The sequence below is a fragment of the Mustelus asterias genome, chromosome X (assembly GCF_964213995.1).
Source record: "Mustelus asterias chromosome X, sMusAst1.hap1.1, whole genome shotgun sequence".
NCBI classification, from domain to species: Eukaryota; Metazoa; Chordata; class Chondrichthyes; order Carcharhiniformes; family Triakidae; genus Mustelus; species Mustelus asterias.
The window spans coordinates 15,728,663-15,749,619 of NC_135834.1; the positions used below are offsets into that span (position 1 = coordinate 15,728,663).

General features: G+C 43.2%; 2 protein-coding genes across 2 annotated transcripts in view; one reads left to right on the forward strand and one right to left on the reverse strand.

Moving 5' to 3' along the window:
- The window catches only part of prim1 (DNA primase subunit 1), a 728,932-nt gene that overhangs the window by 113,931 nt on the left and 594,044 nt on the right, over positions 1-20,957 (reverse strand). The gene's annotated exons all lie outside the window — the stretch shown is intronic.
- On the forward strand, positions 5,144-14,730 carry LOC144481928 (G-protein coupled receptor 182-like). The gene is made up of 2 exons (XM_078201097.1): positions 5,144-5,236; positions 11,983-14,730. Exon 2 carries the CDS (start codon positions 12,005-12,007, stop codon positions 13,010-13,012), a length of 1,008 nt encoding a protein of 335 aa, XP_078057223.1. The 5' UTR covers positions 5,144-5,236; positions 11,983-12,004; the 3' UTR covers positions 13,013-14,730.

The following is a 20,957-nucleotide window of genomic DNA, read 5'->3' on the forward strand; positions in this document are numbered from 1 at the left end:
TTGGGATGGTTCAGGGTCCTGGTTTTAACTTGCAACAAGACAGGATCCTTTTGCTGCTTCTGTATCTATGCCTGTACATTCTTCTCCGTGCTTTAGCCTCCTTTTTCCCTTCCCCTTGTTTCTGCCCCTGATGTGTTCTCCCATCCATTGCTTTGAACTGATTATGTGGTCCCATCGCAGTGCAGGCGGGACTATAATACATCACAAACATGTGGGTGCCAAATCAAATATACAATACAAAGTAATGTAATGCATTACACTTTGGGAAATACAAGAGTAAATAGACTTCAAACAGAATGTAGCAAAAGAAAGATCCAGGTATGTAGACCTTCAAATACTCATGCAATTAAATCACTTATACCCATCATATAAATATTTAGTCTTCACAGATTTTCTAAATGCATAATATGAAAATACATTTTAATGTAATATTTCACATATTTAACATTAATTTATTTTAACCTCCACTTCATTTGTATGTAAACCTCCACAATTAAACAAAATCTTCCCATCTTCAAGTTCATCATTTTTCAGTTACACTCATTTAAATTTCTATATAATTTGTCTCTCAAATTTAATCTATTTATTTCCTAGTATTTAACCAACATACCCATTCATGAAAGCACTAACAATACACAACTACAATTACGCATTCTCTATTGCAACACACAATCCTTCATTATCAAACACAACCTCCAATTTCCCATAAGCAACATGATGAGAAATCAGTTTTACAAATTGTCAATTGTGTATTCATGTTTCATCAGATATAAAACGTATATATTTTTATGGTTGTAATGCACAGTCTCAAAGGACAGTGCGAACAGATTGAGTAATAACTTTCAAAGGAAAATTGAATATACACTTGAAAGGGAAATATTTGCAGGACTATGGAATAAGAACAGGGGAAGAGGACTAATTGAATAGTTTATATCAGAGAGCCAGCAAAGGTACCATTACCAAATTACTTCTTGCACTGTATCTATGATTCTTGCTGAAAAAAAGAGACATTTTTGTTCAAACTTTTTGTTTGGACTTTGTCAGGATATTTCGCAAGAATATAAGTCCGAGGGAGACAACAAATTTATACTCTATGAGAAGAGATTGTTGATTGGTTGGCAAGTGGACTCTTGATTAGTACAAGTGTTGCCATGGAGAATGCACCAGCTGATGGTGACTGACAGTTAACTGCTAAGCATTAAGGTAAAGGCTAAATACTGCGGATCCTGGAATCTGAAACAAAAACAGAAAATGCTAGAAAATCTCAGCAGGTCTGACAGTATCTGTGGAGAGAAAATAGAGCCAATGTTTCGAGTCAGGGTGACCCTTTGTCAGAGCTGAAGACATTTACCCTGTCCTATTTTCCTCGTCTTCAGCTCTGATGAAGGGTCATCCTGATTCAAAAAGTTGGCTCTATTTTCTCTCCACAGATGCTGTCAGACCTGCTGAGATTTTCCAGCATTTTCTGTAATTGTCAAGTATAGTTTGAAATTTAAACCAAGCAGTTTGACTCTGATTGGCCAAGGTATTGCCCTGAGGTAGGAACCAGCAAATGGCTGTCATTTATTTTGTTTAGCTGAAACAGGCGCAATGTGTGTACCTGTTCTTTCTGTCTGCAAAGAACAGGGCCCTGTGTATTGACATATATAGCTTGCAGTACACACAAATGCGCCACACTGCGAGCCTGATTGACAATCTTAAATTGGTCCTCATTACCATTGTTAAGTGATATATGTAGGTAGACTTGTGATGATGCTCCATCTGATTTTCACAGTGGGTTCCAGCCGCTGTTGGATTTTTAACAGTTTGAATGGGTTAATGTTTACATGAACATCCATAATTGGCAAGTGGTTTTCATTGAAGCAATTTCCCAATGGTCCCAAAGCCAAGTTTGGTTGAATTGCACAACACCACAGAAACAGGCCATGCCAGTGTTTATGCTCCACACCTGCTTACTCCATCTCACCCCCATCACCATATCATTCTATTTCTTGTAGTATAAGGGTCTGGCACATACAGGGTGAATATGGGACTGAGTACAGTATCGACTAGTGACGTACAAAGGCATATGACGCAGACCTAGAGTTAGTATGTTGAGCAGAGACATGTTAAGACCTAGACTTGGAGATAGCTCTTTGCCTGTAGACTTTACTGTACATATGTATATAGTTATGAGTAATTAATAAAGACTTCCTGTAAACATCGAAAAGACTATGAAGACTTCTTTAATAGACATGTTCTGTAACCAACACCATCCCAACATGGTGGCAGCTCTGGATCAAAAACGCTCAGCCTCACAGAAATGCTGAAAGACTAAAAAAAAAGAAAACCTTCAATGGAAATTCAGACCTGAAATAAGCTCCCAACTGAAACTGAAGATGTTGAGAAAATTCACTAGAAGAAGCTCCAGAGAAAAGAGCATTGAAGTTGTGGGCAGAGATTTTACTGCAGCAGAAGGCTCCATAGAATGTACCTTGGAAGACCAGTTTCAGCATGCAGAGTCCAGAGCCTGCAAGGGTGAGCTAAATCTTTTTAAGTTCCAGGCTGCAGCTAGTCCTGAGAACCCCTTTTACTAATCCAGAGTCAGAAGTTCCATTTGAATGAAACTCATCGCTAAACCCAATCCCCAACTCTGAGCCTCAAGATGTAGCCTCTGAGTTTGAAAAAGAACAAATATATTAATTAAATCACTCAGCTTCTCAGGAAATTCACAACTGTCCAATTCATGAAACAGCAAGCTTGCATTGAATTTGAATGCCTCACTACTCGCAACAGTAAATTACTAAACAGAATAAGTTGGCTGACAGCTGCCCCACACAGCCATTGTTACAAATGTTTCTTTCAGAAGGGTGCTCCTACATTTTGCAGGAGCTCAACCAGCATACATGGGAAATCCTTTGTACTGCAGTGAACAGTGATGCCATCTTGAAAGCCTGTAAGCCCTTAAAGCTGTACCCACACTTTAAACATCTTTTATATGGATCACAGTTCCACACTTTCAACTCCACTTGGACTCACCCAAGGCCCAGACCATTCACTAAACTGAGGTCCTTGGAGGAATATATTTTTAAGTGACAGCATTGCTCCAGACATCAATAAATTGTGTGCAGACCTGCAAGCAAAAGATTATCTAACCCCAGACAAGGCAATTCAGATAGTTAAACTCTCTGAGCTACGTGAGCAACACAGGACAGTCCTAAGGAGAGATAATAAAACACGGGACAGAAGCCTATAGGTCGCAAAGACACAGGGACAATTCAGGTCAGGGAAAGCAATTCCTGAACACCCAGCAGAGTGAATTTGCCAGCGCTGCGGAGAGATCAGTGTTCTGCAAGTACAGCCTAATGCTTCCATTGAAACAGAAAGGGATACTTTGGCAAACTATGCAAGCCAAAACCCCAGTACCACATAGACAGCCCAAAGGTAATCCATGAGGTTGAGACCAAAAACCCAGAAGACACACAGTCTTGGATGAGATTTGGAATGCTGACATCTGATAAATGGTCATTAACAAATTTGAAATGATATCCAGGTTCCAGCGTGCCAGTCCTGTCAGACAAGGAACTGTGGCCCAAAAACCTCTGTCTTTGAACAACGGACACTCCATTTCATTTGGCAGGAGGAATCTTCCTTCCAATCAAGAGCATCCTACAGGCGACTCTGAGGTATGATGCAAACAACACTTTTTGCCATCCACAACCAGGACTACTCTATTAAGCTGCAATGCCTGTATCAAACTCAACTTGCTGCAATGGATTGATGAGGTCAATCGACAAGGGCCTGGCTCCAAATAGAAAGAGTTTCCGAAGCTCTTCACAGGTCGAGGCTACCTGTAAAATGTGTACAGGATTACTCTCAGGGAGTCGCTAAACTAGTGTGCCTTTGCACTCCATGGAAAGTCTCCCACCCCCTCATGAAGAAAGTACAGTGGCAACTGAATGAGATGGTGAACATGGGAGCCATTTCCCCAGTCAAACAACCTACCGCATGGTGCTCCGGGATGGTCCCAGTCCAAAAAATGAATAGGTTCTTCCACATCTGCATTGATCTAACACAGCCATAGCCAGGAGGTCCATCATCCCATGTTCTCAGTGGATGAGACCCTGACTAAGCTCTCCATGAGCATGGTGTTTTCCAAAGTAGATACTAACAGTGGCTTCTGGTAGTTTCCCCTCAATGAAGATTCCCGGCTCTTAACCGCATTTATTGCCCCCCCCCACCCCACCCCACGGCAGATTTTGCTTCAACCATCTGCCCTTTGGGATCACGTTAGCATCAGAGATATTCCAATGCATAATGTCCACCATCTTGCAGGGCCTTCAGAGCATAATTTGCCACATGGGCAATGTCTTGAGCCTTATATTTCAGCATGGGTGGGCGGGGGGGGGAGAGATCCCCACCAACTCCAACAGACCCACTGCCATTTTATGCTGTAACGAGGTTTGATTAACAGCAATCAGGACTTCCATTCTCACTTGGACAGAGGTCCCACCGTGGGATTGGCCAGCAGCTCTTCAGGCTGTCCAGGCACATAGCTGCAGTAGCAGAAAGGGGCGCTATAGCAACATGCCTGGGACTAAGTATCAGGGCATGGCGTTCAAGTAAGTGTTAAGTGTCCTCTGGAGCGAAGAGTCACAAGGTGTCGATTGGGGTATCAGGGATAGGCCGGAGTGGGGGGCAGGAAGGTCCAGAGATGTCCAGTCCTTGAGGGAAGGATGCCCCCAGTCAGAAAGGGGCTTCTGATGGAGCACCCACTGCCCTGATCTGTATAACTCAATGCCAGACCACACAGCATGTTTATCCACCAAGTTTTAAGGGGCATCAACAGATTGAAAAGTTCCAAACTACCTTCATTTTGAAAATATCCCCAACACGATTTTTCCCTGTATTTATACAAAACAACCTCCTCTGTCAATTTTGTCCTTGGTTTTATCCATTGCATATTCAGCCAGTTAATAGTTATTTGGCTCATTTGGAAAGAATCGATGCTGACATTTCAAAGCAAAAGCCAAACAAAATGTCCATTATCTTACAACATCCTAAGCTCCTTGACCTTTGGTTACATATCATAGCTCCCATGTTTTCCTGTTTACTGCAAAATCTCCCCTCATATTCCTTCCTCCCTGCATCGCACAGCAATAAATGCTGAACCTCGCGACTGAACAGTCATTGTTTGGAGAAGTACTTTTACTGTTGGAACAAATCATTCAGCAAGGCAGAAGGAACATTTATTCAGGTCAGTGACAGCTTTCTTACTGTATGTAATAATTTAAGGTGAATTTTCTGCAATATAGGGATTGTAATGAGATATATTCTGTATTTGCTTTTACATTGTACGTTGCAGCGGGTTCCATCACAGGAAAAGTACACTATTAACCTTTTGAAGAAACTCAACATTCAAGATTTAGTACGATACAATGATAAACTGAAGTCTTTTGTCCCTCTTAGTAGAGAGAGATGGGGCGAGACACAATTGGTTGTGTCTCTGATTAATTAAAACAGAACCCGTTGATCTTAAAACTGCAAAAGTCTCATGATGTCTGTTTTTCTATTGCAGTTTCAATTCATGCTGAAGTGCAAATCAAAATTGATTGAATTAAAACCTTTACAACATGAAATAAAAACCTGCCTGATTCATTTAAATAGAGGAAATAGCAGCAAGAGTAGGCCATTCAGTCCCCTGAGCCTGCTCCGCTAGTCAACTAGCTTACCTTCAATATCTGGAAATCTATTGATCCCTGTCTTGAACATACTCAACAACTGAGCCAGCACAGCCTCCTGGGGTAAAGAATTCTATAGATCTGCTGCCCTGTGAGTGAAGAAATCCCTTCTCATCTCAGTCCAAAATGGCCTACCTCTTATTCTGAGACTGTATTCCCTCATTCTAGAACCCCCACCCCAACCCAGTCTCCTCAATCTCTTCTGAAAGGACATCCTGCCATCCCAGGGACTACTCTGGTGAACCTTCAATGCACTCTCCCTATGGCCAGTAAGTATATCCTCCCTTGGGTAAGGAAACCAAAACTGTACACTATGCTCCAGGTGGAGTCTCACCAAGGCTCTATACAATTGTAGCAAGAATTTGTTATTCCTGTATTCAAATCCCCTTGCAATAAAGGCCAACATACCATTTGCCTTCCTAATTGTTTGCTGCACCTGCATAGTAGCTTTCAGTGACTTATAGATAAGGACACCAGGTCTCTTTGGACATTAACACTTCCCCACCTCTCCCTATTTAAGAAATATTCTGCATTCCTGTTTTTCCTACCAAAGTGGATAATTTCACATTTTTCCATGTTATGTTGCACCTGCCATGTTCTTGCCCACTCATTTAGCCTGTTTAAATCCCCTTAAATCTTTCATTCCTTGATTCATTTTGTTTCTCAGTCTGTTTTAAATCCAGACCTTAAATATTTTGTATATTTTGGGGGTGAGTTTCCATGAAGCGTTACACTAAAGTTATCATGGAGAAGCAGGTGAATTCCCCCCCCCCACCCGTCCCAGCAGAAATTAACCTTCTTTAATCAGGCCACCCCCTCTTCTCTCTTTAAGGCATTATTGACCTCAATGGCAGGGTACAATTTTACAGATGCAGGTCATCTTCTGGTACCTCAAACAAGTGGCAGTTTTTTTCATGTGCAGGTCTGAGCAGGATGTTTCAGCAGGCTATTCCACAATGGAGGCCATCACAATCATGCCTGATCCAGTGCTTACCAAACATCCACACATTTGCTCTTTCCAGTAAGGAGTCATTTGATCATCAGTAAGAGCCTAATCAATTTTTGTCCTTTCCTGCCCAACTATGCCGAGACCAATTATTACAACTCTGTTCTGACTCAGATCACCTAACTCAGCACAGAGGAGGCATTGTCTAATCTATACATCAGTGGGTAATATTTGGAGGAGCTCACCTACAGAGGTTGCTGCAATCTTGTCCCGCCACTACTGTCAATCCCACCTTTTCTCAAAACATCTGCCATTCTGCTGGCCCCACTGAGAGAGAAAGGAAATTTCACTCAGTGCCCTTAACTTAGTACACATTTCTCTCTGTGTAACACTGAAGGAAAAGTATTTCATTAAACGATCATGACAAATGGTGACAGCGCTTTTTATAATACTTTAACTTTACAAATAGGAAAATGTACAGCAAGGCAAGTTGCTCCTCTTCAGTCATAGATTGTGAATCACTCACTTCCTTTCAGTCGAAAATCAAAGAAAAGGTTATTTTCTGATTTTAAAAAGCAAAATATTGCAAATGCTGGAAATCAGAAATAAAAACAAAAAATGCTGGAAATACTCAGCAGGTCTGGCAGCATCTGTGGAGAGAGAAACAGAGTTAATGTTTCAGGTTGTCAGAAAGGTCATTGACCTGAAAAGTGGATTTCTTTTCACAGATTCTGCCAAACCTGTTGAATATTTTAGTGATTTTGATGGGGGTAGTACATTCAGAAGACAAGTTCTGAGTTTTCTGATTGCACTGGATTACTGCCTTCTTCGTTTAATATTTTGGGTTTTTTTTCCTAATTGTGGTTGGGAATAAATAATTGTGTGGCCAAAGTCATCATGTTTGGCGATTTTTATTTTCTGTTTGTCAGATGTGATGACACAATTAACTCATAAAACATGTCATTGTTTATTCATTCACGGGATGTGGGCATCACTGGCTAGGCCAGCATTTATTACCCATCTCTAATTGCCCCATGAGAAGGTGCTGCCTTATTAAACTGCTGTAACCCATGTGGTGTAGGTGTATCCACAGTGCTGTTAGAGAGGGTCTTCCAGGATTTTGACCTAGCGACAGTGAAGTAACGACCAATATATTTCCAAGTCAGGATGGTATGGGTTTCATAATCATAGAAACCCTACAGTACAGAAAGAGGCCATTCGGCCCATCGAGTGTGCACCGACCACAATCCCACCCAGACCCTATCCCCATAATCCCTACATATTTTTACCCACTAATCCCTCTAACCTATGCATCTCAGGACACTAAGGGCAATTTTTAGCATGGCCAATCAACCTAACACGCACATCTTTGGACTGTGGGAGGAAACCGGAGCACCCGGAGGAAACCCACGCAGACACGAGGAGAATGTGCAAACTCCACACAGACAGTGACCCAAGCCAGGAATCGAACCCAGGTCTCTGGAGCTGTGAAGCAGCAGTGCTAACCACTGTGCCGCCCCGAAGTTTGAAGGGGAACTTGTAGGTGCTGGTGTTCTCAAGTATTTGCTGCCCTTGTCCTAGCTGGTAGTGATTGTGGGTTTGGAGAGTGCTGTCTAAGGAGACTTGGTGAGTTCCTGCAGTGCATTTTGTAGATGGTACACACGGCTGCCACTATGTATCAGTGGTGGAGGGAGTAAATATTTGTCAATGGAGTGCCAATCAAGCGGGCTCCTTTGTCTTGGATAGTGTTGAGCTTCTTGAGTGTTATTGGAGCTGCACTGATCTAGGCAAGTGGAGAGTATTCCATCACCCTCTTGACTTGTACCTTGTAAATGGTGGATAGGCCTGGGGACTCAGGTGGTGAATTACTCGCCATGGGATTCCTAGCCTCTGACCTGCTCTTGTAGCCACACTACTTTTATGACTAGTCCAGTTCAGTTTCTGGTCAATGGTAACCCCCAGGAGGTTGATAGTGGGGTAATCAGCGATGGTCATCAGCAGGAGCCTGGTCAATTTTTGTCCTTTCCTGACCAATTATTGCAATTCTGTTCTAACTCAGACCAGTGCATTCAGCTATTTTTTGATATTACGTGAAGTGAACTGAATGTCAAATGGTTAGATTCTCGCTTGTTGGAGATGGTACTTGTGTGGCACGAATGTTGCTTGCCACTTGTCAGCCCATGCCTGGATAATTTCCAGGTTTTGTTGCATTTCGACATGGACTGCTTCAGTATCTGAGGAGTCGTGAACATTGTGCAATCATCAGCAAGCATCCCCTTTTCTGACCTTATGATTGAGGGAAGGTCATTTATGAAGCAGCTGAAGATGATTGGGCCTAGGACATTACCCTGAGGAACCCCTGCAGAGATGTCCTGGAACTGAGATGATTAACTTCTTACAACCACAACCTTTGTGCTAGGTATGACTCCAATCAGCAGAAGATTTTTCCCCTGATTCCCATCAACTCCAATTTTGCCATGGCTCCTTGATGTCACACTCATTCAAATGCTGCCTTGATGTCAAGGGCAGTCACTCTCACCTCAACCCATCTCTGGAGTTCAGCTCTTTTGTCCATGTTTGAACCAAGGCTGTAATGAGTTCAGGAGCTGAATGACCCTAGTGGATCCCAAACTGAGTGTCAGTGAGCAGGATGTTGCTAAGCAACTGCCGCTTAATAGCACTATTGATAACCCCTCTCATCACTTTACTGATGATCAAGAGTAGATTGATGGGGCAGTATCTGGTTGGGTTGGATTTGTCCTGCCTTTTGTGTACAGGACATAACTGAGCAGTCTTCTACATTGTTGGGTAGATGCCAGTGTTGTAACTGTACTGGAAGAGCTTGGCTAGGGGAGCGGCACATTCTGGAGCACAATTCTTCAGTAGTATTGCTGGGACATAGTCAGGGCCCATACCCTTTGCAGTATCCAGTGCATTCAGCCATTTCTTGATATCAAGTGAAGTGAACTGAATTGACTGAAGACTGACATCCGTGATGTTGGGGACTTCAGGAGGAGGCAGAGATGGATCGTCCACTTCTGGCTGAAGATTGCTGCGAATGCCTTAGCCTTATCTTTTGCATTGATGTGCTGTGGTCCCCCATCATTGAGGATGGGGATATTTGTGAAGCTTCCTCCTTTAGTGACTTGTTTCATTGTCTACCACCATTCACGGCTGGATGTGGCAGGACTGCAGAACTCAGATCTGATTTGTTGGTTGTGGGATTGCTTAGCCCTGTCTACACCTTGCAGCTTATGCTGTTTGGCACACAAGTAGTCCTGTGTTGTAGTTTCACCAGGTTGGCACCTCATGTTTAGGTGTGCCTGGTGTTGCTCCCCTCATGCCCTCCTGCACTCTTCATTGAACCAGGATTGATCCCCTGGCCCGGTATAATGGTAAAGTGGGAGATATACTGGGCTATGAGGTTACAGATTGTGATCGAGTACAATTCTGCTGTTGCTGATAGCCCACAGCGCCTCATGGATGCCCAGTTTTGAGTTGCTAGGTTTGTTTGAAATCTATCATATTTAGCACAATGGTAATGCCATACAACACGATAGAGCCTTTTCTCAAAGTGAAGATGAGACTTTGGGGAGACTTTTCCCATCCTGCCCGCCACGGGAATTGTAGCGGGCAGGTTGTGGACCATGCAAAGGTCTGTTGACCTCGGGCAGGATTTTCCAGTTTTGGGGTGAGCATGGCTAGAAAATCCCACCCTCCGTCTTCACAAAGACTGTGCAGTGGTCATTCCGACCGATGCTGTCTTGGACAGGTGCATTTGCGGCAGGCAGATAGTTGAGAATGAGGTCAAGTATGTCTTTTCCCTCTTGTTGGTTCCCTCACCACCTGCTGCAGTTCCAGTCCAGCAGCTATGTCCGTAAGGACTCGACCAGCTCGGTCTGTGGTGGCACCGCTGAACCAGTGTTGGTGATGGACATTGAAGCCCCCCCACCCAGAGTGCATTCTGCACCCTTGCCACACTTAGTGCTTCCCCCAAGTGAACATGGAGGAGTACTGATTCATCAGTTGAGGGGTGGAGGGTTTCCGGGGGGGGCAATGAAGTAATCAGCCCATGTTTGACCTGATGCCATGAGGCTTCATGGGATCCGGAGTCGATGTTGAGGACTCTCAGGGTAACCCCCTCCCCACTGTTCCTGTACTCCAGCACAATGATAAAGCTGCTGCTATCTTCCTTCCTCAGCACAAAGATAGTGGTTCTTTTTATTCCTTCTGAGTTCTTTCCCTCCCTCTCTGACAATGTTAACTCGTGCTAACATGTATTTCTGTAGATACTGGTGACTACGGTGCTGCTTTTTAGATGAGACATTAAACTGAGGCCCTGTCTTCCCTCTCAGGCGGACGTAAAAGATCCCATGGCCACAATTTGAAGAAGAGCGGGGGAATAATCTTCAGTCAATATTTATCCTTCATCTAACACTTAAAATAGTGGTCATTATTTCATTGCTCTTTATGGGATCTTGCTGTGTGCAAATTGACTGCCTGTTTGCTACATTACAATTGTGACTACACTTCAGAAGTACTTAATTGACCATAAAGCACTTTGGGACATCCTGTGGTCGTGAAAGGTGCTATATAATTGCAATTTCTTTCTCTCTTTTCTTGGGTTCCTACTAATACACTTGCCTAACAAAACCTATCAATGTCAGTTGTGAAATCTCCAATGACCCCCCAGGTTCAATAGTTTTTTGAGGGAGAAAGTTCCAGCTTTCCACTGCCCTTTGTGTGAAGAAATGCTAAACCCATTTGTAGCTCCCCTTACAGATGCCTCAGCTCATATCACTTAACTAAGCAGAGTGTGGGGCCTCAACCTTCGAGTCTGTATGTTTTACTACCACACCATGCAGTCAAGATACTTGTTCAGGCTTTGGGGGTTGGGGGAGGTGGGCAGCAACCAGTGCCTCTTAAAAAAAAAAGCCAAATGGCTACTGAAAACAACCAAACATGAGACATGGGATAAATACTTGAAGAAAAACAATACACAATACAGAAAACAGCAGGGAGAGGGAAAAAGCCGGTGGGTATTGGAGAGCTATTCAATTGAATGGGCATCACAACTGAGTTTGATCCTGTTATTCAATTACAGTTTGCTGGTTACTTATTGCCCAGGGGACACTCGTGCCACTTGTAGCAATGCTGCTGCTAAAGTCAGTGCAGACTGAATCTGGGACTTTCCCGATTTATTTACCTTAGCACCAAACCAGACAGTGCAGCTATCCCATTGCGGCAGCTCGTGAATACCGTATTTAATCTAAATACTTTTTGATTCAGTTTTACAAATGATTCTCGTTTCTGCAGATTCTACAAGGAGGACTCAGCCATGGCCACCCCTAACAACAGCTTCCATACCAACGACAGTTATGAGTGTCATGGTGATCACTGCTTCTGTTGGGTCCCTTTGAATTACAAGGCACTGGACATATCAACATTTTTTTTCTACCTATTCTTTTTTCTCGTAGGTCTGATAGAAAATATCATTGTCATTTGGATAAACTGGCAAATGAGGGAGTCCAGGAAAGAAAGCAACCTTTACATTTTTAACATGGCTATCGCTGATGTGTGTGCAGTTTTATTCATGCCATTGAGGATGACAGAGACTTTCTACAATTACCATTGGATCTTGGGCAACTTTCTGTGTAAATTTGATGCCTTCTTTTATTTTGTTACCCTGTACAGTAGCATCTTCTTCCTGGCCTGTTTTAGTGTCGATGGATATGTCTCACTGCGATACCCAGTCCAAGCCCAGGGATCAAGAGACCAACAAATCCGCAGGATGGTGTGTGTGTGTGTGTGGACTATGGCCATGTTATTATCCATACCACAATTTATATATAGTGAAACTTTAGGAACTGTGTATATTTACTGCCTCTCTGAAAACTTGCTATTTTTATATATTACAGAATCTCTTACTTTACTTTTTGGGTTCATTATTCCTTTGCCTATAATTATAGTGAGTAATGTTTTCACTGCGAGAGCTGTGAAAGATTCCAGTAACGCTGAAAGCATAAGAACCCGTAAAATAATATATGCCTATATCATAGTATTTTTGCTATGCTGGTCACCATTTTACATCATTGTATTGCTTTCCCTGTGCGATATGCTTTTAAACTGTGTTGCGTTCCAGGTAGTTTATTACCTTTATGACTTTGTGGATTGCCTCACCTTTTCCCACTGTATTATAAATCCCATTCTCTACAACTTTATACACAAAGAGTTCAGGTATCATTTAACAGCCAATGTTGTAAAGTACATGCCCAAACGATATGTCAAGGAGGATGACAATGTTTCCATTTCTTCAGACACCAGACATATTGTGGTCATTACATGATGTAATCCTTTGACAGGGGAGGAGAAACTGAGGGTGTTAGTGATTCAGTCAAAATTATCTTCCAATTTTTTTTTCTTCTGTTCCTAGTTATTGTTTCAGTGTCAGTTGAAAATCATATGGGCATCTTATTGCTGTAAAGTATTAAATAGTTCTATTAAAAATATTTTCTAAGAAGTAGGATGCAAAATGAAGGGGAGAAGATGGCTTGGTGGTACAGGATGGTGGTTTACTAATGTAGGAACATTCAAGTTTTTATCTTATTATGTCTTGCACAGACTTCATAGAAAGTTCTTGGGATCTGACTTTAGATTTACTCATCCACAAGCACCAAGAACAGCTCCTTCCCAAACCTTCAGCCTATCAAAGTCTCACAACACAAATCATTCAATTGGAAATAAAAACTTAAAAATAAGCTGTGTGGGCTTTGTGGTCATGGTTCATGGGCTGAAAGTTGCCATTGGTTGGAAACCTCTGTATAAATTCACTGAGCCACTTTGTGTCAGGATTCAGGCCCTTCATCACATTGTGTATTCCCAGTGATTTGAGAGGGGCTTCAAGCCACTTGCCCAGAGAGAGGAAGGAAAACCCAACTGTGTTCCTCTTCCTAACTAGTTGCAGAATAGTATGGATCTGGGTGGGTGGAAACAGAGAGGAGAATGAGGAAAAATATTGTTTTTAGGGGAAAAAATGGCAAATGAAATCCATAACTTAATCCATGTATATGTTTAAGAGTTGGTTTGGCTCAGTAATTGGCATTCTCACCTCCAAGTTTGAATGTTGTGGGTTCACACCTTTATCCAAGATTTTAAATGCAATAACCTGGGCTAACCCATTAGTATAGTGGTGAGGAATATTGCATTATCAGAGCTGGATGAGGTGTTGAACACAGACCCTCTTATGTTAGGCCAGGCAGATGTTAACAATGCAACTGAGGAAGGAGAGAGTTTTAAGGAAGTCTCCCAGTGGTTTGGCTAATATAACTGCCTCAACCAACACTATCAAAATAAATAAACTGATGTTTTGTTGCTTTTTGCTGTTTATGGAACACTGCTGTGCGCAAAATGGCTGCTGTATTTGCCTACATAATAAGTGACCGTACTTTAAAAAATACTGCATTGTAAGGGAAGTGTTTTGAGAGAGATGTGATAAGGTGCTATATAAACACAAAACTTTCTTCTCAAATGCCCTTCCTGCACCTCTCCGCTTTGTTTTCCTTCTTCAAGAGGCTCCTTAAAACCAACTTCTTTGACTAAGCTTTTGGTCATGTGGTTTGGTGTCATATGTTCAATTGCATTAAAAGCGCGATAAACTAAGCTGCTGTTAACAAATTGTCCCATGGCTCAGTTGGTAAAAGCATCACAAGTCATACAGACCAGAAAGTCTCCAGTTCAATTGCTGAATGAGCTACTGTCAGCTAGAGTTTCGATAATGGTATTGCAATGAGCCTCACCAACCACAATTAAGGAGCAGAAAAATCGAGCAGGGCTCCTCCTCCCAATCCAGTGTCACCTACGGGAAAGCATGTAGGTGAGTACAGGATCAAGCTTGATGGTGATGCTTGTATATGCCATTTTGGGTTTTATTCTCACTGCTGACATGAACACCTGACTAGGCACTAGGGCAAGCGCTAGAATGACACCAAAGCTCATTTCCTTCTGATGGGATGGGAAGGGGGAGTGGATGTCTGTTTATAATCTAATAAAAAGTTGTGAACATTGTATTGTGGATGCATTTCATCGCTGGCTACGTCTGTTTTCTCTAAATGATTATTTTTCCCACTTTTGATATTCACAAATTATAATTCGCGGAACCGTTCTCCTACATTTCAATTTCTCTTCAAAAACCTTCTGTCCAATCACTGCAGCAAAACAAAAATGCCCCAAAACAAGCAGGCATGACAGTTCTTTACTGACTACATCCAGATGCTTAAAAAGAACATTTTTTTTTCTTGAACAAGGATAAAAGAAATCCTCAAACCAAGCCTCCAACTTGATTCCTGAGGATCAGCTTAAATGCCACTGGTTAATTTACTGCTGTAGTTCCCGAGCAGTTGGGACAACAATTTCCAGTATGCACCAGGCTAATTCAGTACAAATCCTCTGAGGCAGCACGGGCTCTGGAGCTTAACAAGTGACAACAGCAGGGACAAATGTCCTGCTGAGTCCTCAAAGCAGGATTGTAGCAATCAGAAACCATGCTCTACTGTTCGGCTTATCTGGCAATATCACAGCAGCAGTAATACCAATAGTAAAGACATTTCAATATTTGAGTAAGCAGAAGATACTGCTTATGTAGTTAGAATTGCCACAAGTAACTAAGTGTGTTGATGAAGGTAGGGCAGTTGATGTCATATACATGGATTTTGGTAAGGCGTTTGATAAGGTCCCCCATGGTCGGCTTATGATGAAAGTGAGGAGGTGTGGGATAGAGGGAAAGTTGGCCAATTGGATAGGTAACTGGCTATCTGATCGAAGTAAGAAGTTTAACAACACCAGGTTAAAGTCCAACAGGTTTATTTGGTAGCAAAAGCCACACAACTTTCGGAGCTCTTAGCCCCTTCTTCAGGTGAGTGGGAATTCTGTTCACAAACAGCTTATAAAGACACAGACTCAATTTACATGAATAATGGTTGGAATGCGAATACTTACAACTAATCAAGTCTTTAAGAAACGAAACAATGTGAGTGGAGAGAGCATCAAGACAGGCTAAAAAGATGTGTATTGTCTCCAGACAAGACAGCCAGTGAAACTCTGCAGGTCCACGCAACTGTGGGAGTTACAAATAGTGTGACATGAACCCAATATCCCGGTTGAGGCCGTCCTCGTGTGTGCGGAACTTGGCTATCAGTTTCTGCTCAGCGACTCTGCGCTGTCGTGTGTCGCGAAGGCCGCCTTGGAGAACGCTTTCCCGAATATCAAAGGCCGAATGCCCGTGACCGCTGAAGTGCTCCCCAACAGGAAGAGAACAGTCTTGCCTGGTGATTGTCGAGCGGTGTTCATTCATCCGTTGTCGCAGACGCTGCGACAACGGATGAATGAACACCGCTCGACAATCACCAGGCAAGACTGTTCTCTTCCTGTTGGGGAGCACTTCAGCGGTCACGGGCATTCGGCCTCTGATATTCGGGTAAGCGTTCTCCAAGGCGGCCTTCGCGACACACGACAGCGCAGAGTCGCTGAGCAGAAACTGATAGCCAAGTTCCGCACACACGAGGACGGCCTCAACCGGGATATTGGGTTCATGTCACACTATTTGTAACTCCCACAGTTGCGTGGACCTGCAGAGTTTCACTGGCTGTCTTGTCTGGAGACAATACACATCTTTTTAGCCTGTCTTGATGCTCTCTCCACTCACATTGTTTCGTTTCTTAAAGACTTGATTAGTTGTAAGTATTCGCATTCCAACCATTATTCATGTAAATTGAGTCTGTGTCTTTATAAGCTCTGTTTGTGAACAGAATTCCCACTCACCTGAAGAAGGGGCTAAGAGCTCCGAAAGCTTGTGTGGCTTTTGCTACCAAATAAACCTGTTGGACTTTAACCTGGTGTTGTTAAACTTCTTACTGTGTTTACCCCAGTCCAACGCCGGCATCTCCATATCTGATCGAAGACAGAGGGTGGTGGTGGATGGAAAATTTTCGGACTGGAGGCAGGTTGCTAGCGGAGTGCCACAGGGATCAGTGCTTGGTCCTCTGCTCTTTGTGATTTTTCTTAATGACTTAGAGGAGGGGGCTGAAGGGTGGATCAGTAAATTTGCTGATGACACCAAGATTGGTGGAGTAGTGGATGAGGTGGAGGGCTGTTGTAGGCTGCAAAGAGACATAGATAGGATGCAAAGCTGGGCTGAAAAATGGCAAATGGAGTTTAACCCTGAGAAATGTGAGGTGATTCATTTTGGTAGGACTAATTTAAATGTGGATTATAGGGTCAAAGGTAGGGTTCTGAAGACTGTGGAGGAACAGAGAGATCTTGGGGTCCATATCCACAGATCTCTAAAGGTTGCCACCCAAGTGGATAGAGCTGTGAAGAAGGCCTATAGTGTGTTAGCTTTTATTAACAGGGGGTTGGAGTTTAAGAGCTGTGGGGTTATGCTGCAACTGTACAGGACCTTGGTGAGACCACATTTGGAATATTGTGTGCAGTTCTGCTCACCTCACTATAAGAAGGATGTGGAAGCGCTGGAAAGAGTGCAGAGGAGATTTACCAGGATGCTGCCTGGTTTGGAGGGTAGGTCTTATGAGGAAAGGTTGAGGGAGCTAGGGCTGTTCTCTCTGGAGCGGAGGAGGCGGAGGGGAGACTTAATAGAGGTTTATAAAATGATGAAGGGGATAGATAGAGTGAATGTTCAAAGACTATTTCCTCGGGTGGATGGAGCTATTACAAGGGGGCATAACTATAGGGTTCGTGGTGGGAGATATAGATGTGCGGGTTAGGTTGATTGGCCAGGTTAAAAATTGCCCCTTAGAGTCCTGTGATGCGTAGGTTAGTGGGATTAGCGGGTAAATATGTGGGGGTAGGGCCTGGGTGGGATTGTGGTCGGTGCAGACTCGATGGGCCGAATGGCCTCCTTCTGCACTGTAGGGTTTCTATTTCTAAGATATAGGAAGGGTATCAGAGGTAGGTTCTTTACGCAGAGAGTGGTTGGGGTGTGGAATGGACTGCCTGCAGTGATAGTGGAGTCAGACACTTTAGGAACATTTAAGCGGTTATTGGATAGGCACATGGAGCACACCAGGATGATAGGGAGTGGGATAGCTTGATCTTGGTTTCAGATAAAGCTCGGCACAACATCGTGGGCCGAAGGGCCTGTTCTGTGCTGTACTGTTCTATGTTCTAAGCTGTGTGTTAGGTCTGTGATGGAGGATCCAATAAATATTGTTTATTGTTTTCCCAAATAAAGTGGATTTAAAAACAAGCATAAGTATTTTATTCAGATTTTAAAATTAAGAATAATGCCGCAATAGTTATGATCCAAAACAATTATGTATAATACACATACAGATCTCAAATCAACATATTATACATTTTAAAAAATTTAATGCTGTGCTCATCGATGTAAAGGATATCTGCAATACACTTAAATCCTCACACTCGACAACAGCATCATGCAATCTTATAGAATCAAAAGTTTTACAGCAAAAAAGGTGCATTGTGTCTACGCTGGCCATCAAGCACCTATCTATTCCAATCCCATTTTCCAGCACTTGGTCCATAGTCTTGTATGCTACAGCATTTAGAGAGCTCATCTAAATGCTTCTTAAATGTTATTGAGGGTTCTGGCTCTACCGCTCTTTCAGACAGCAAATTCCAGATTCCCACCACCATCTGGGTGAAAAAAGTCAAAGATTCTACTTGTACAAAACTTTCTAGTCCAGATTATGGGATTGAGATTAGAAACTGGTTAAATTCTGAGGCTAGTTTTTAGCAACCTTCCAAACAAAACATATAAACCCAGTTGGTGTCAGCAAGGAAGCTCGGGCAAGGAAGTAGCAGCATGAAATTCAGCCAAGACAGATTTTCACAGGCTGTTACTGGAGAAACACCATACTAGTGGAGATACGATCCACTTGACCCATCCTCCCAATCTCATTTAGCAAATGGGCCAAGTATGTTATTTCAAAAATGTGCATTGAAGTACTGCATTTCAGCAGTGCCAAGTGCCATATCATCCTGCAACTAACCGTCACATTGACATTGATTTTTGGTAGCGTTTGGGGCCAGTGGAGGAAAAAAGGGAAGAAAGGGGTGGAAGCAGTTGTGCTGCACAGTGAATTTTGTTTCCTTCCTTTACAGAAGAAACAAAGTGACTCTTGCAATGTCGCCACATATAGACCATGCTCATACTCACTGTCTTATCTCACATGATGACACTTAGACTTCTGCTTGCTTGCTGCTCAGCATTATTGGAGCTCTATCTCAGAACAGGTGAAAGGGACATCTTTTGTTGAGGACAGGTGGAAGGGAAGAGAGAAATCAGCAACAAATGTGCATTTTGGTCTCAGTTTAACAGTAACAAATAGCTTTGCAGCAAAGGAAATCTTATCCCTTGCTCCAAATAAGAAATAAAAGCAATGGCTGCAGGGAAATATCTGAATATTCATTGGTGTCACAAAACAATTTGTGACTACATCCAGACAAATGTGAGGCAATACATTTTGGAAGGTCTAATACTGATAGGAAATATACAGTAAATGGTAGAACCCTTAACTGTATTGATAAGCAGAGGGATCTGGGTGTACAGGTACACATGTCACTGAAAGTGGCAACGCAGGTGGAGAAGGTAGTCCAGAAGGCATACGGCATGCTTACCTTCATCGACTGGGACATTGAGTTTAAAAATTGGCAAGTCATGTTGCAGCTTTATAGAACCTTAGGCTGCACTTGGAATACAGTGTTCAGTTCTGGTCGCCAGACTACCAGGAGGCTTTGGAGAGGGTACAGAAAAGATTTACCAGGATGTTGCCTGGTATGGAGGGCATTAGCTATGAGGAGAGATTGGAGAAACTTGGTTTATTCTCACTGGAACGACAGAGATTGAGGGGCGACCTGATAGAAGTCTACAAGATTATGAGGGGCATGGACAGAGTGGATAGTCAGAAGCTTTTTCCCAGGGTGGAAGAGTCAATTACGAGGGGGCATATGTTTAAGGTGCGAGGGGCAAGGTTTAAAGGAGATGTACGAGGCAAGTTTTTTTACACAGAGGGTGGTGGGTGCCTGGAACTCGCTGCCGGGGGAAGTAGTGGAAGCAGATACAATAGTGATTTTTAAGGGGCATCTTGACAAATACATGAATAGGATGGGAATAGAGGGATATGGTCCCCGGAAAGGTAGGGGGTTTTAGTTCAGTTGGGCAGCATGGGGTCGGTGCAGGCTTGGAGGGCCAAAGCACCTGTTGCTGTGCTGTAATGTTCTTTGTACTGATCTCCGGATGTATCAATGCCAAGGGGTCCCCTGATCTATTGTTAGGGCTTTGGACCAGAATCCCACATTACATGTGGGTAGGAAGGGAGAAGGGGTCATGAAAAGGGAGTACAGGGAATTAGGGAGACAGCTGAGAAAGAGGAAAGCAAAGGTAGTAATCTCAGGATTACTGCCTGTGCCACGGGAAGGTGAGGGCAGGAATGGAGTGAGGTGGAGGATGAATGTGTGGCTGAGGGACTGGTGCAGGGGGCAGGGATTCAGGTTCCTGGACCATTGGGACCTCTTTAGGGGCAGGGGTGATCTGTATACAAAAAACGGGTGGAACTTGAATCACACGGGGACCAATATCCTGGCCGATAGGTTGGCTAAGGCTACTGGGGAGAATTTAAACTAGATAGGTTGGGGGGAGGGGAGCTAGAAGAGTTGACTAGGATCAAGGAAATAATTGATGGGGGGGAGGATGCAGGGGTAAGGGGAATTACAAAATTAATGGTAGAGGAGAGGGTGCAAGTGAATGAAGGCGGTAATTTAGATAAGGGAGTAGAGGGAGACGGTGTTCGCGACTCATCAAAGCGGGTTCAGATAAAAGCTGGAATAAGGACACTTTGCCTGAATGCACGAAGCATTCGGAACAAGGTGAATGAGTTGATGGTGCAAATCAGCACAAGTGGGTACGATCTAGTGGCCATTACAGAAACGTGGCTGAAAGGTGACCAGGACTGGGAGATGAATATCCAGGGGTATCAGGCGTTTAGGAAGAATAGACAGGAAGGAAAAGGTGGTGGGGTCGCGCTATTAATAAGAGATAATATCAGGGTAGTACTGAGGGATGACATAGGCTCTGAGGAACAAAACGTGGAATCATTATGGGTAGAGATGAGGAATAGTAGAGGGAGAAAGACACTAGTAGGTGTGGTATATAGGCCCCCAAATAATAATGTTGAGGTAGGGAGGGCTGTAAACAAGCAGATAAGGGATGCGTGTAAAAACGGAACGGCAATAATCATGGGGGACTTCAACATGCA

Bases quoted from the DNA above. Each gene is read 5' to 3' on its own strand.
- LOC144481928 (XM_078201097.1), top strand. From the start codon at position 12,005: ATGGCCACCCCTAACAACAGCTTCCATACCAACGACAGTTATGAGTGT.